We start from the raw sequence: 15,046 nt of genomic DNA on the forward strand, positions 1-15,046 counted from the left end.
GCATGAGGCAAGATTTTACTATCCTTCATAAACCCTGTACCAGGAGGAAAACTAATCCAGCCACCGGTATTAAGCATCAATGTTACTTTTAACATCTTCGGTTTTATGCATGGTGCTCGTTTTGCGTCATGGTTTAATCTGTTCACGTTTTAATTGCACGCTTTTAATTTCGAAATACATTTACAACCGTTTCACCTTTATACTTGATCATTAACACGTTTACTGTTGCAGTAGATTTGACGCAAGACATATTGAAATTTTAATTATTAAGAATGAGAAAATAGTTAATTTTCCAATGACAAGTTTCAATTTTTCAATCTACCATCTTTCATTATTAGTATTTCCAAAGTACTATTTCCAAAGTAAAAAATTAAATTGGATGTAGGGATGATCGTTAGTAGCGAGGAAATCTAAACGGAGCGAAGGCAACGAGGAGGGTATTAAATCGTGATGATATCGAGAGAAACAAGATGGCAAAAACTGGTCGAATGGCTTCCGAGGAAATAAATAAAGGAAGATCTTTCATCGTTGAAGAAGAAAAGCGGAACGAAGCCACGCTCGTTTGCTCCGTCGAGTAATTAACTTTCTTCGTGCTCTCTAAAACCTTTTGATAAGTCGGATCTCGGTTCGTGCCAGTCGGGAAAATGTGACTGCGACGAATGGACGTAGGACGGAGGTAGAGATGTTCGTAGCGGCAAGACACCGAGTTCGCGAAGGAAAGAGTAATACGAAGGAAATTACAGTTTGGAAGGTAATTTCACTGCCGCGAGGATCGTCGTTCTTATGTAATATTCTAAGGAACCAGCCAGTATTTCGACTGGAGAGAAGAAAAAAAAAAAAAACAGCACACAAGACGACATCGAAAGCTTGCCGACAGATCGAGAAAGTTTGATTAGTTTGTAGTTTAACACCGGGAAATCTGCGAGCAATCTCGGTGGCCGTGTGTAAGGGTCAAGAGAGGGAAGTCGTTTAATCCGCTGACTTTCGATTACACTGTCTCCTACAGGTTTAAGAAAGTTAGCCAACGAAACGACACGGAACAACGCTAAGCTTCGACGTAACTTTGAGAAAATTGTGGAGAAAAGCGTGTACGCCAGTTTTCTTCCAATTTACTTGTCTGTGTTTCAAATGCTTAGCCATAAGCTACTGTTTCAACGAAATAGAAGTTTTAATGTAAAAATAACAAACTGACGTGGATCAAATAATTACGTGCAGTAATTAAGAGAACGCTTGACGAAGAAAATGAATGAAAAGCGTGTTGGTTTGTTTCACAATTAGGTGTATGGATGTGTAAAGGTTGATAAAGAACAATTTGAAACGCAGGTATGGCCAACAAGTAAATTAAAAACAGAAACGTCAACAAACCTGCCCATTCTCTCGCTGTCTCTTTTCCTCCTCGTTATGCAATCGATGTTGATGCCTTTCTTTGTCATTTTTAACCGAGCTTTTATTTTTTCACTTTACCGATAAAACTTCAGGCAGTTCCGTTTCGCTCGCCTTTACAGCGATGCTAATTGCGCAAGGGTGGTTGTGGAAAAAAAGAACGAGAAGGAAAAGAAGAGGAAACGAATACTTGCCAGTTTACTCGGGAAACGTAACACCCTGCTAATAGTTGGTTTTTCGCGACTCGTTAATTTAACGCTTTTAACCGAGGGCAATTTACCGTGAATGTACTCTTATTTCCAAGCCTCAACTTCCGCCCGCTAAACGATTCGAGGGAAAGCACGTTTTATGAAAAACTAAATTTTCATTTGTTCGAATGTTATTTGCTATTAAAAATTATAAATCCGAGAGCTTAAATCTCGTACGTCGTCGACTCTCTCTAAATGGAGAGTTAAAAATTCGAAACGCGTAATATCTCCAGTGGTAGAAATTCGTAAAGGAGAAAATATCAGTGCAGGAAGTATGTTACAAGCGGTAGAATCTTCGCTCGAAACATCCTACTGATGGGAGACAGGGTGAGTTAGGAGTAGCAAAAGGGTGCATCATGAAAAGTAAAGAGGAAGAGAAGCCAGGGATCAGGGGTTGGCTACGTCAACGTGAAATAAACGCTGTGACGTTTAACTTCTGGTTTCGTCTCGAAGGGAGGATCTTCGGCGAGACGAAGGTGTTCAAAAGGGGTTGGCTGAACGGTGCGGAAGGCAGACGAGTCGAGTCGAGTCGGTGGATGCAGAATCCGGAGGCAATATTTCACTGCCCTTCCTACACCGTCTAGCAGCTTCGACCGCTCCATCACACCCCCTTTGCTCTTCGATGCGAAAGTCCGATGGATTCGAGTCCATTTACTGGTCTGGCCAACCGAAACGACCAAACGCGTCTCAAGCAACCCTAAGAACACCTCTTCTTTTACCCTCTTCTTCCATTTCTGTATATTCCATCGTTTACACCGATTGCGAAAATAATTCAGATTTATAACGTGCCTTTTGTTAAATGTAAATTCGAAGTCATTGAATCTTCTTAAAGATTATCGTGAATCGACGTTGCATGACTTTCCTCAATTTTTCTTCGAAATAAGGAAATACAACAACCGTGTCGTTAAGCGAATTGTGAGTTCAAAGTGTAGATTATCACGATATCTGAACGATCTCTTCAAGGATTAATGTCTTTCTAGTTGGGGCTGGTTATTTAGCATCGTTGTAACTAGTGATAAATACCGACTTACTATTAATCTAACAATATCTCGGGATATCCATCTCACAGGAATTAACTGAAGTTGATTTAAACCTCGGCCAGATGCACTTCCGCAACAAATAGGATGCGAACTCACCGCAGCATTAGAGTAATTACAGTTATGTCTGTCTGGTATTACACGAATCTATCTTTGAACGAGCAGTCTAATTAGCCTTCCGAAAATATAGTGTCTATTATAATTAACACGGTCAGATTTATTGCAGACAGAAAGCTTGCAATTGACACGTTGATTCGTGAAAAATAATTGCAAACAAAAATATTAATTAAGCTCTGTAATCGACGAGTTTAACAACTGAATTAATCGAGCGTTACATAAACATTAGAGATTTTATCTGTTTGAAATGTCTATTTAATTTCTGCTTGGCTTCCTACGAACAGAATAAAACAACTTCCTTTATGACAGAAATTTTATTTAACACGGTTATCTGAATTTCCACTAACTAGACAGTTGAGTCCCGTTGCATCGCCCGTATAACGTACACTCCAACTTAAAAGTCCGAACATTTTCTCGATATTTAATACTTTTGTACCGTTTAAAATAGCTTCAGTTATAGAACATTGTATTTTACAGCAACGAAGTGGAACAATTCTGCAGTTATGGAATTGTCCAATTAGCATAACGATAAACGAGTTCTACGGTGAAAAAGTAAAAATCATTTAAAAATGGTTGAATTGTAGCTGGAAATGTAATTGCGTTAATGTCGGGGTCGTGAGTGTAATGCAATATTCCGAAACGCGGTGTAACAAGTAGATACGGTCGCTAACTAGCCAGACAATGCGTACGGTATTACGTGATCAGCTATGATGCGGCATAAGTAAAGCGGTAATTGAGTTTATAACAAGGTAGTCGAGTGAAATGCCACATAACTTGATAGTCCGCGTATCCGTCGACTGTCTGCACGGCTTGCTGCTGGTATACAATGTTACACGGTTACTATGCCAGTGGCATAGTGAAATATCCGTTGCACATGCACCGCGAACAGAAACTGACCCCGGCTTTTTGCGCTAATACCAGCTCGTATATACAAACTGACTACGTTTATGCACTTTGTGAAATCAAAGTATTGTAAATTAAATATCTATCAGAGATTAAATTTCAAATCGAAGTACCTTATTTATGAAAATTAATCCGCGGCTAATATAATTTTCATTTTGCACTCTATACAAGTTTTTAACGAGTTGTCCGTTGGCGTTCTTGATGCTTTTCACGGCACCGTGGGACAACGGCGTTGCGCATTACGCAAATGAAGCATAAATTCGTGCTCTCGATGGAGATTGTTAAGCAAGTAAACGACTTAACGGCTACTCACGAGGGGGGAATACATTTGCATAGCTCTGTGACAGTCTTTAGGTTTCTATTATACCGGAAGTTCTTGAAAATGATACATTAAAACTTGGCGAAATTTGTGATTAGGATACGGAGAAGTTCGAGAACGATACGGGGTATAAGTTTGAGAATGAATTATTTTCCGGGAGATTCTTATGTGACTTCACTTTGAACGTTTTGATCTCTTAACTTGATGCAAAAGTTCGTTCAATGAAATTAATAAATTTTCTCCTTGAATTTATTCAACGCCAATCGACAGCGTAAATCAATAACGAATTTACATCACGTTGAACAGCGTTTCGTGCAGCCTCAATTCCCGTGCCACGATACGTTTATTTCTAACCCATGGAAAATAGTTATTAACTGAGCAAACAACGAGCCATCAAACTTTAACGTTTCGTTGTTCCGCAAAAACATAATTCGCGCTGGTGCAAGAAGAACACGTTGCGTTATTAGCGCGAACGAGCGATAAAACCCATCCCGTGCAATTAGAACCAAGATTAATAACCTACGTTAGTAGCAGCATTTTTTAAACCAAATACTCCTTTGATTAAGTATCCCGTGGACGTTTAATTAACATTCCACCAAGGTATCTCGTACGGTAACAATGAAATTAGAAGAAATCTTAAGTGGATATACACAATCGATGGTGAGAAAAATCGATCGCGATAGGAAGTCCGAGCAAAATGGGTGTTCCCGAAGAAATAGAGGATAACGAGGGCAAGTCCTGAGAGGTGGAATTATCCGAAGGGATTTATAGAAAGCGTAACGTCTCGATTTTTCTTCGACACGGCAGGCGTGGAAGTAGGAAAAAGGGGTGGTAAAACGTTGGAAAATCGCGTCGACGCGACTAACGGGTAAGTTTATGGCGACGAATCGGATCCCGGTGTGGTGCGCGAGCCAACGAATGGGAACGATTCCCGGCTGGAACGAGAGAAATTGGCCACCCTCGTAACAACTTCACCGCACCAACGATCGCGGTATTCGGTTAACGATCTTACAACACTGCCTGTTCGTGCTTTGAATTTCAAATCGGCACCGTCAGTGGACGCGGATCCCCGTCGCATTTCTCCATCGTCGGGAACCAATGGAGCAATTCCAGCATTGCCCTCGACAACCCATCGCTAACGATCTTGTCGCAGTGGTAAACTTTTCTTTCCAACAGTTTCCAGTCCGTTCTACCAGCCAACAAGAACTTTCTTCCACGCTACGTGAGAACGATCTCCTTTCGAAATGGAACTTGAATACTTCTTCGACTCTTTTTTCTTTCAACGGCCCGTCACTTCTATCTCATCGTTTCACCGCCATTATTTACGGCCTCAGATAAGAAAAGGAAAATTCACGGAATATACGAAAGTATGAGTCAACGAAATGAAAGATAAATTTATGACGGTAAAATCAACCGCACGATCGTTCGTGCAAACATCGTTAATAAGCTTTCGAGTGAAATGATTAAGCACGAAAATTCACTGGCTACGGGACGAGGTGTTAATTTTTCAATCGACCAAGGAAGGATAACATTGACGAGACCAGTGTAAACGTTTATCGGACCATCTAGCGGTTTACTATTTGATTTACGCGAAATTCCTGGCTCGTATTTACATGTACAAAAATAATAAAAGAATAGGGGTTAACGCGAGGCGAAATAAAATTATTGGTAACGAGGAACTGTAAAAATACTGATGTTTCGTTCGGCGTTCGCGGAGAGATGGCTTTTACGAAAAAACAACCTTCGCTTCGCTATGATATTCGGATATTGCGATACATGCAATATCAATAAGGTTATTGGAAATGTACCTGCACATCGGTGCTCGGTATCCCAGCTTCAATGCGATAAGGATATGTTGTACGCAACACGTATATGTACATACGTACCCTTGCACACATATGTACGTATGTACATGCGGTTTAACGTTCTACGCTCGACGGATATCATGGGACGTTACGAAGCAATAGGAATTCGTTACATACTTTCAGAGAACATGGTTTTTATTTTTAAGCGAAATATTGCGGAACAAAAGAATTACGTGCTATGTGAATTTCCGATGAAAATTCTATGATATTGATATCGCACCCTTTTAGAAAAAATTAAACTGAATTATATAGGAGGAAGCATTTATTTTGAAATAAGGTGTTTAAGGTATCGTACCGTTCCAGGATGAAAACAAACCACAAGCAGATTTAACCCTCGCCATGAAAAGATCGCAGATCAGAATTAAAGGTGGATATTCAGGGGTTTGGGAACAACAGCTACTTTCAGGTGCGAAACAAAGCACCGTTGGCGTGACAATAAAAAGACCACTCTGCAAATGATAATTAACGGATTCTCGGAAGCCGAGGACAAAAGTTCGTTGTGAAAGGGTGTGCATGCTACTTTATGAAGCGCATTGTTAACCACATGAGAAACAAAATACGCTTTAAAATCAACGGTGAATCTACTGGTAGAAATACCGATTTTTCATTTGTTTAACAGATTTTGTACATTTTGAAAATTAAACAACGGATAAAGTTTGCATTTTTTAAACATATTGTTTCATTATTCAAAAAGATTCAGTGTCTCTTTTATATTTAGCTTACTGCACCTATTCGAGGAACTGAAAATTAAATTCACACATCCCTGCTTCTGCATTTTGCAACATGCATCTGATAGAACCATATTCCTTCCATCAATTTCATCAATCAATTGAAGTCCTAACTGGAATGCTGGGGGGGCACTTTTGTACACTTTAATGGAATAACGGAAACGCTTCCAAAATTCTCTTTCTGTTACAAAAAAATGAATTAAATAGTGGCATTCAATAGTGAGGCATAAAAAAAACGCGTGACACAAAAGAATCGAGATCGATCGAATCGAAATCATCGACGACCAGACGTTTCCAATATCCCTCGCAAAAAAAAAAAATGGAAACGAAGAAGAGATTGAGGATCGAAAATGTGCGTGTTCATGCAACTAGACGAGTGTTTCGATTTCGAAAATTTGAGTGACAGCGTCCATAGCTATCGAGTTCAATAATGAAAATCTACGGCAGGAAAAGAAATTTTTTCTAGGAAAAGCGAACTAACCTACCCTTTTTTTCCAATTACATCTGATCGTTGTTATTTTAAAAAATAACCCTCAGCTTGTACATTATGTAAATTCGTTGACTCGAGTTATCAGAGTGAAGGGTAATGTTTCTTTGATCGCATGTGTGGCGCTAATTCCGATAAAAATCGGGAACACGGAGTTTGCTGTTGTTAAGTCCAGAACAATGCCTGACCCTTGGATAGGCGAGAGCATGTGCTTGAAAACTGCATGGACATCGCGATATTTATGAAAAGAATATCGATCGAATTATTATCTAAGTTGCAAAGATTCTAGGTTATAGTAGAGATTAACGATTTGCAACAAATTCCATCTATAAAACACGAATCGCTATCGTGATCGGTAGCAATAAATTCTACGAAAAATGAAAATCAGACGGTAAAATATTTTTCATTGTTTTCTACAAGAATGATTTTAACAGGGAACAGACAGGTTGCGAGGCGACAAGAATCGAGAACATCAAGAAGCAGACAAGGCAGATAAATACGAACAAAGAACATCGTAAAACGTAAAAAATCGTCAAGAACTGACGTGTTTCGCGTCATCGATCTGTCGACAGGGGTGTGTCAATTTCTTCTTCCGTCCTTTATGCTTTGATTTTCCCTCATCTCTCTTTTCCCGCTGTCTTTCGTGCACCGAAATGTCGTCGTTCGTGAGTAAAGCGACACGATCACCCAGCCAGATGAAGCTGCAATTTTCTGCACTGGTGCCGCGTCTAATGCCCGAAATAAATCGGATTTTCCGCGCCGTGCGACGCAGAATAACAGAAGAAAATAAAAATATAGAGGAGAGAATAAAAGAACGGCGCGAGGTAAAAACATCGCCAGACACCGTGCAAGGAAAATTAATCGTAATTAAAACAAACGGTTCACTGTAAATAATTCCGGACACGAGTGTGCTTTTCACCCGGGTTCCTTAATTCCGGTTGGACTTTTACTAACGATCCTGCCGTGGATAGAGAGCATTTGATCGACTGATACTAATGATCGTCTCGATGACTTTTGCCTTCCATCGATTAAACAGACAAAAGCTCATTCTTTGAGTTCGACATTCTGAATATCACAGGTGATATTATAGGATAGAAAAGTATAAATACTGGTAACAAATGGATATGTTCATTGATTAGGAGATCTATCAATATCTACTTAAAAAAATAAAATCAGCTACCCATTGTTACTTTGTTATTAAAATATTTCTCCATTTCTAACACCTTTTCGCGAGCTGTGATTGGAACATTCCATCCATTTCGATTCCGTTCACTTTTATTTTCTTTTTATCACAGCACCACGGCGCTTTTATTGATTTATAAATTGATCCGCTCGTCCACTTGCCACTCTCGCCTCGTTACTTTCTTTTCCCTCGTTTTCCCTCCCATTTTCACGTTTCACCCCGAGCGCCGCGCCGGTCCTTCTAGCTTCAATAGTTCTCGAAGTAACGCGAAAAGTAGACGGGATACTTGCCACCATTTTCCACGAACGTTCGAGAAAAATTTCTCGGTCGATCGATGACCGACCTGAATTTTAAAAAAGAAATATGCACTTTACCGAGTGATCGCGCGCAACTAAGGGCCATCGCAATCATTACAGACGCGCTAAACCAGCTTCCGTACTACGAGTTTCAACCTTTTTATTGCAAATAAAAGAAAAAAAAAATGTTGCTCGAAACTAGCTGAAACACGGACAAAGGCGAGGGAAATTTGTCAGGTAGACGTGTTTTGCAACGTTACGTCCAACGCATCCGCCAGCAAGGTGTAAAATAGTGCGTCCTGCCTATGTTTCGTGCTCGTGTTGCACCGAGCAATGCATTTAAATCCATGGAGAGTTTGGTACACTCTAGGTGATGTATCCAACAGGTTACGCGACACTGCAAATCTGCTCTGTTTTAAAATTCCTCGAAAAGATTGTTTTTGTAAATTATTTCATTTAAACCTTGAATCGTAACTCAGAGCCACGAAAATAAATGAAAAATTATATTTAAACTCGACGTTTCACGAAGAATCTAACAATTTCGAATTTAACTTCCGTTCAATAGTGCAACAGACTTTAAATTTCAAGCTCGAGCATCGGAATCGTGGAAGCACGACGGCAACCGGATTATAGAATCGGCAAGCCGATTTTCTTTAATCAGATCCTTTGCTTATAATCTACTTTGCATAGTCGACATCTTAGCAAACTAGGTCTGTCAAGAAAGGGAGAAGTTTTAATCCATATTTAAGACTATACATTTGTTAAATAGTTTAGTAAAATTAGAATTTTCCAGTCAGAATTTTGTCAATCATTATTGGACCAAGACTGGAATCCTTGAATCTACAATTTTCATAAATTATAAAAGAATTCTTTTCTAAATTCTACTTGAACGAAGAATCTTCTTTCTTATATTCGTGAAAAAGAAACTCTCTTGAAAAATCCAACTTCAGACAAACGATGCAATTCGGGTAAGGATTCGTCGTTTCCAGAGGATTTAAGAAAGAAGCAGAGAGTAGAAGCTTAAAGAAACGAAACAACCAGCTATCTGTAAGTAGGTGTTTCCCTGCAGTTTAGATTTCGTGCCCTTCCATCGGGTAAAAGGGATTGCGAGACTGGTAAGAGATTAGAAACGTTCAACGTTCGACCTCCGATCTGTAGTTTTCCCAAAAAACAAAGAGGAATCGTTACGTAGTCTAAAGTTTTTCACGATTTTCACTTATCTGGTCAAAGCAAAGAAACCGATTTTCTACTTATTTGATAATCGTTATTACAGCTATTTATTCTCGATTCTCTGCTTCGTTCCACTCGATTATACCCGGAAAAAATACATTTTAATTTCCATCGTTCCGTAGTACGCGATTCTGTCGGATAATCAAGAACGATAGCGAGTGGAAGCGAGCCGAAAACGAGCGAGGCGCGAGAGAACGATAAATTGAGAGCACTCGTCCAAGACCACTTGAGAATTTAAACCCGTCCAAAATGGCTCTACGCTCCCTCTCGAACTGTCTCCAAGTTTGCTGACCAAAGGAAGGGTCCACGAGTACCGCGCAAATCCTCACCGTGTGTCTTTGATAAATTTGCCAAAAGTATTAGCGAAAGCGTAAATCTGTTCACTTCACCTACAATGCATTTCAAGTTGGCCAAAAGGACACGTCTATTTTAAGCTAACGGACTGATCGCTAATATTTTACAACAATATACATATAAGTACCCTCGTTAAACAATAAACTACACGAAACCGCCTTTTGTTACGATCCCTCTTTTCCCCTCGGAACCATCCGTAGCTTTATTCGACAAGTCTAGTATCTCCCTTATTCAGGAATCGCTCGTGCTTGCTCTGATAACGAGCTCGTACGTCAGGAAAGTTGAAAAGCTGCGAGACGTTGTTTCGGGATACAATCGTTGCTAATCAACGTTGCAGTAGATCATCGAACTTTCGGCTGAATTTCACTCGAGCACCTAACCGTTAACTTCAGTTTCTAAGTTCGCCGGCGTACAGCCCGGTTACGTGCTTAGTTCGAAATTGTAACCTTGTTACGTATACGACGCTGCCGACCTGACGCGTAATCTCATGGCCATTGACCAGGAAACTATAGCGCACGGACAATGATACAGTGTACCGGTCTCCTTCGAATCATTAATTATTGTTTAACACGACCGTAACGAGGGTCCTAGGGCGCAGAATTCACGACAAGAGGAAAATATGAGGATTTTGGAACTTTCATATAACTTGGTTTATTACGCCATTGTAACTGGCCGATATAACGAACGTTACGCTTGTAAATAAGGTGTTAATTAACGCGTTGATTACCGTACCACGGGGGACTGAATATACGATAGAGGATGAATGAATATGGCTCTGAGTTCGGGGCGCAAGGGTTAACGAGAACGAGGGAAAGCAGAAAGAGAAACAGATTAATTTCAGACGTTCCCCGGCAATATTCTAATCTCGTTAGGTACTTAGCGAAGCTGATATGACGTGTAATCTTGCGGCCATTGTCCACGTCACCGGTGGGTGTCTCGAGGCGAGGGTGTTTCGGGGTTATCAGCAGTAACAGGCGAACCCCGGCATACAGACCCTGCTACGACCGACACAGTTGCAGATGCAACGGACTAATCTCCTCTATGCGGAAGCATTATACCGAACAGACCGAACGTTACAATCTGGCGCTACGAACTAACTCCCACCGTTTCCATGCTCGCGCCCCGAAAATGAAGCGACATTTCAGAATTTTAAAAGCATTTTCTTTCGTTTCTGTACTCGGCCACCATTCACTTTCAATAGAACTCATTACCACTTCTTTTTTCTTTTTTTTAAGGTATTCTAACATCAATGTATGCATGCTCTATTATATTTTGGACAATGATTTTTCAATCAAGCAGACTGTTTTCCCTCGAACACTGCAAAGACCTCGATCGAAATTTCCAGCGAGTCTTCTGAGCGGATTCGTTTGGTAAAAGCGCTTTATTCCGAATAACAATGACGGTAGAGCCGTTCGAGAGGCAACGTGCCAGTTCCGATAAATAAGATGAGATTCAGCCGAAGCATAGAGGAGAATAGGATCGGGCGTCCTCTTTCCAAAAGATCGATGAATCGAAGGTATTTTTCGGCTTTTCAAACGATAGAGAAATTTCACGAACGTCAAAAGACGTATAATAATAATTGAACGATGTTAAGAGAACACTTACCCAATAACGCCTGAAACAGTCTGCTTTTGAAGATTCGTATGACACGTTCGATGGCCAATCGTAGCTGTTTATCCTGTGGCCTGGTCAACTTGGCGTGATAGTCTTCCAACAGCTCCAAAGCTCTGTGAGCCTCTGAAAGGAACAAAAAGAGTTAGAATTATGCATAATCAAGCAAAGTTTTAACGAAATTTCCATCTCTAAAATATCAAAACTTTTTTATTTCACTAATTCAAGGGAGAGAGTTTAAATTAATCCTTAGACCGTGGACTACTGAGATAGTAATAATTTCCTAAATTTTAGAGTATTTTTTTAGACATCTAACCTTTGTACGCTTGGGTTACGAATAACCCGACTTCGCTATAAGAAGGTAAAATTAGATATTTCATAAAATTGAAAAGCAAAGAGGTACTCTATAAAGTTATATAAAAATTTATTATGACAAAATTTATATAAATACTGTCATCTTTTGTACGTTGAAAATACCTTGCAAAAAAACACAATTTCCATTAAAATATGAACCGTACGTTCGTTTTCATGAGAAGACAAAAGCACGCTGCACAAAGAAACGAGCAGCTGGGACATGCATAAAATTTCGAGAAATAAAAGACAAATAGATGCACAGGTGCGTCTGATTTCTAGCGCAAAATGGCAACACGAGCATCGTGTACGTGGAACTTCTCTCTTTAAAAAAAAAAAAGAGGGAAGAGCAACGAGTAGCTCTGATGCTGAGAATTCACTTTTATATCCTGATGCTTTCTAGGTCGAATCGAAAGAGTGGATACAATTTTGCATTTGAAAAATATATAAATAGCTGAAAAGTAAGGATGAATTTGTCGACGATTCATATGCCATTTTCTAGCTACTTTCAACTGCCTTTGTCCACAAAAAGTAACATTTATTATTGATACATAGAAAAGTACCAATATCAATGTATCATAAAATAAGAGGGGAGCTTGAAAATCTCATATGCACTCATAGTATAAGTCCGTAAAATGAAACAAATTTTTCACCATGATTTCCTACATTTCAAGTTATTGGAAAATCTAAGGAGAAATACGGAATGGTTAATAAATTTAAAAATAACTCCATTGATCTATTTCAAGATAGTTTAAACGGTTGTGGATAAGCGATCGACACACTTGTTGATTCGTACTACTTGCTGAACGAATCCCAAACTCATAGAAAGGATCGATCTACTTTTACCACTTCGAAACGTCCTCATCTGGCCTCCTCTCAAACGAACCAGTGACCGTCTTTTGTTCGCAAAACAATATGCTAGCAAACAGCCATATAAATATCTTCCACCAAATGGTAACGCGAATTTTAACTTTGCAAATGTTCAGAATCGAAAATTATCGCATTTGATATTTTGTTTAATTTTTAACACAGGATAAAATTTGCGAAATAATTTAATACAATTTGTTAACAAATTCTTTGACATCGTTAATTAACTTGTTAGGCGATAAGAAGATTAAACGATTAAAATTACAAGGCATGACGTTTGAACACCGCCCAAAAGTCCATTAAAAGTCACGTCATTACTGGAACTCTAATGAGCATCTTGTTAATGATGCTCTTAACGGTACAATCACCGTGTTTGATCGAGTACCATAAAGAAGGAATCGACAAATGATATCAGGGACCAAAATATAACAAATTCGTGGAATTCGGTAAATTATTGTGTTATTAAAATGAAATCACAGATTCTGAATTGCGACTCTGATTAAAGAACGTTTCCATTCTTGCGACATCTGCGTAACGCAAGAAAAATGACCGAAGAAACGATTTCTTATCCAGTCAAAACAGCTGCGGAAGACAGGAATTTCACACGAAAATCATTTTCCAGATAACCAGGCGGATCTTCCCAACAGGCTGAGCTAATTATCATTAACCGTTCCGTTAAATGAGGATGCTAAGTGGTCAATTACCGGTAAACGCTCCATTCTGAAAGCAACCTTTTGCTCTTTCCAAAGACAATTGCAGACATTTCCTTATGGAAAACACTTGAAATTACCAACTCTGTGAAGTTGAATACCCTGTAGTTAAATACATTATAAACTGTTATTTAAATTTCACAGTTACATCATTTTACTTCAACAAAAGAGAAACATTTAATTACTTCTAATTACTACTCTCGTAGAAAAAAAAGAAACGTTACAAAATAAATTGACAAAAACCAAAACGTCAGCCAAGTTGGCGTTCATTTATATACTCGAATGAAAGTCAAAGTAACATTTTCATTCCTCGAAAGCTGGCTAGATATTCGTGTACAAGAGCTTCCTCGTCCATTCCATTTTCACGTCATCCAGGATTCGCGGTGAAACGAGAAAACTGCTTCCCGTGTAAACGAAAAAAAGTAGCCGGATACGAATACCCTTTACACTCTACAAGAATGTACGCAAGTTTTGTGCTACACGGGACACGATATACCTACATCGTAGAATTTAATTTGCGTTAACTTTATGTAATGAAACGCAAAATTTGAGTGTATAAATTCATAGACCTTCTATTTCCTCCCCCGACCACCCCTATGATACTCAATACTAATCAGTGGCAGTGACTTGGTATTTCATTAAAAATTAAAAGAAAGTAAACGAATTTATTGCGACAGGAATTATACTATTCATTAGAAACTTATATTTCATTAAAAATTTTAAATCAACCCTTTCAAGAAATACACACTATCATAAAATGTGTAAACCCTGTCCCTCTGATGTATATCCACGAATACCTGCATACATTTCTGTCTACCTGGTTCAGCAGTAAAGAGACAATTTCTCCAGGGTAATAAGAGGGCAACGGGTAAGTCATCTGCCTTCGCGAACAGCAATGAAACTATGCCAAGTACGGCTATTCATCTCAACTTAATAATTCAAGCAAGCGTGACCACGTCCTCCTTCAATTACCGCGTCTCGATCTTTGGTAATTATCAAACTTTTGCAAATGAGTTTTCGTCTCGTTTTAACTTCAACACCGACCGTGAACGAGATACAAAATGTTCTTCCAGCGGAACGGTAAAACGAAGTTTCATTACTTCTGTTTAAGGTGTGAAATTCAGAATGATTCAGAACTTTCACTTCTTTAAAGTACAATAAGTCTGTGAGGAGCAGTAAATATTTTAGAGTAAAAGATGTTAAGGGAGTTCAAATTTCTCTTGCCAGACAAGATGAACGTAATTGCAAATCGCTGATTGCATATGGTCAGAATTCCCAGAAATTTCATGATAAAAATCGTCCGAAGTGAACAGTAGAAAAAAAAAATTGAAAATAGATTGAATTTGCGCGAAATAAA

The 15,046-nt window shown here is 39.1% G+C and overlaps 1 protein-coding gene across 18 annotated transcripts in view; it reads right to left on the reverse strand.

The window, feature by feature from the left end:
• LOC117607241 (discs large 1) overlaps nucleotides 1–15,046 on the reverse strand; it is a 371,089-nt gene that overhangs the window by 304,663 nt on the left and 51,380 nt on the right. For all 18 annotated transcript variants that reach the window (XM_076692125.1, XM_076692133.1, XM_076692131.1 and 15 more), the window contains one exon: nucleotides 11,756–11,887. In XM_076692125.1, coding sequence (XP_076548240.1) covers nucleotides 11,756–11,887 — 132 coding nt within the window. The remainder of the gene's footprint in view (nucleotides 1–11,755; nucleotides 11,888–15,046) is intronic.

The sequence above is a fragment of the Osmia lignaria genome, chromosome 14 (assembly GCF_051020975.1).
Source record: "Osmia lignaria lignaria isolate PbOS001 chromosome 14, iyOsmLign1, whole genome shotgun sequence".
NCBI lineage: Eukaryota > Metazoa > Arthropoda > Insecta > Hymenoptera > Megachilidae > Osmia > Osmia lignaria.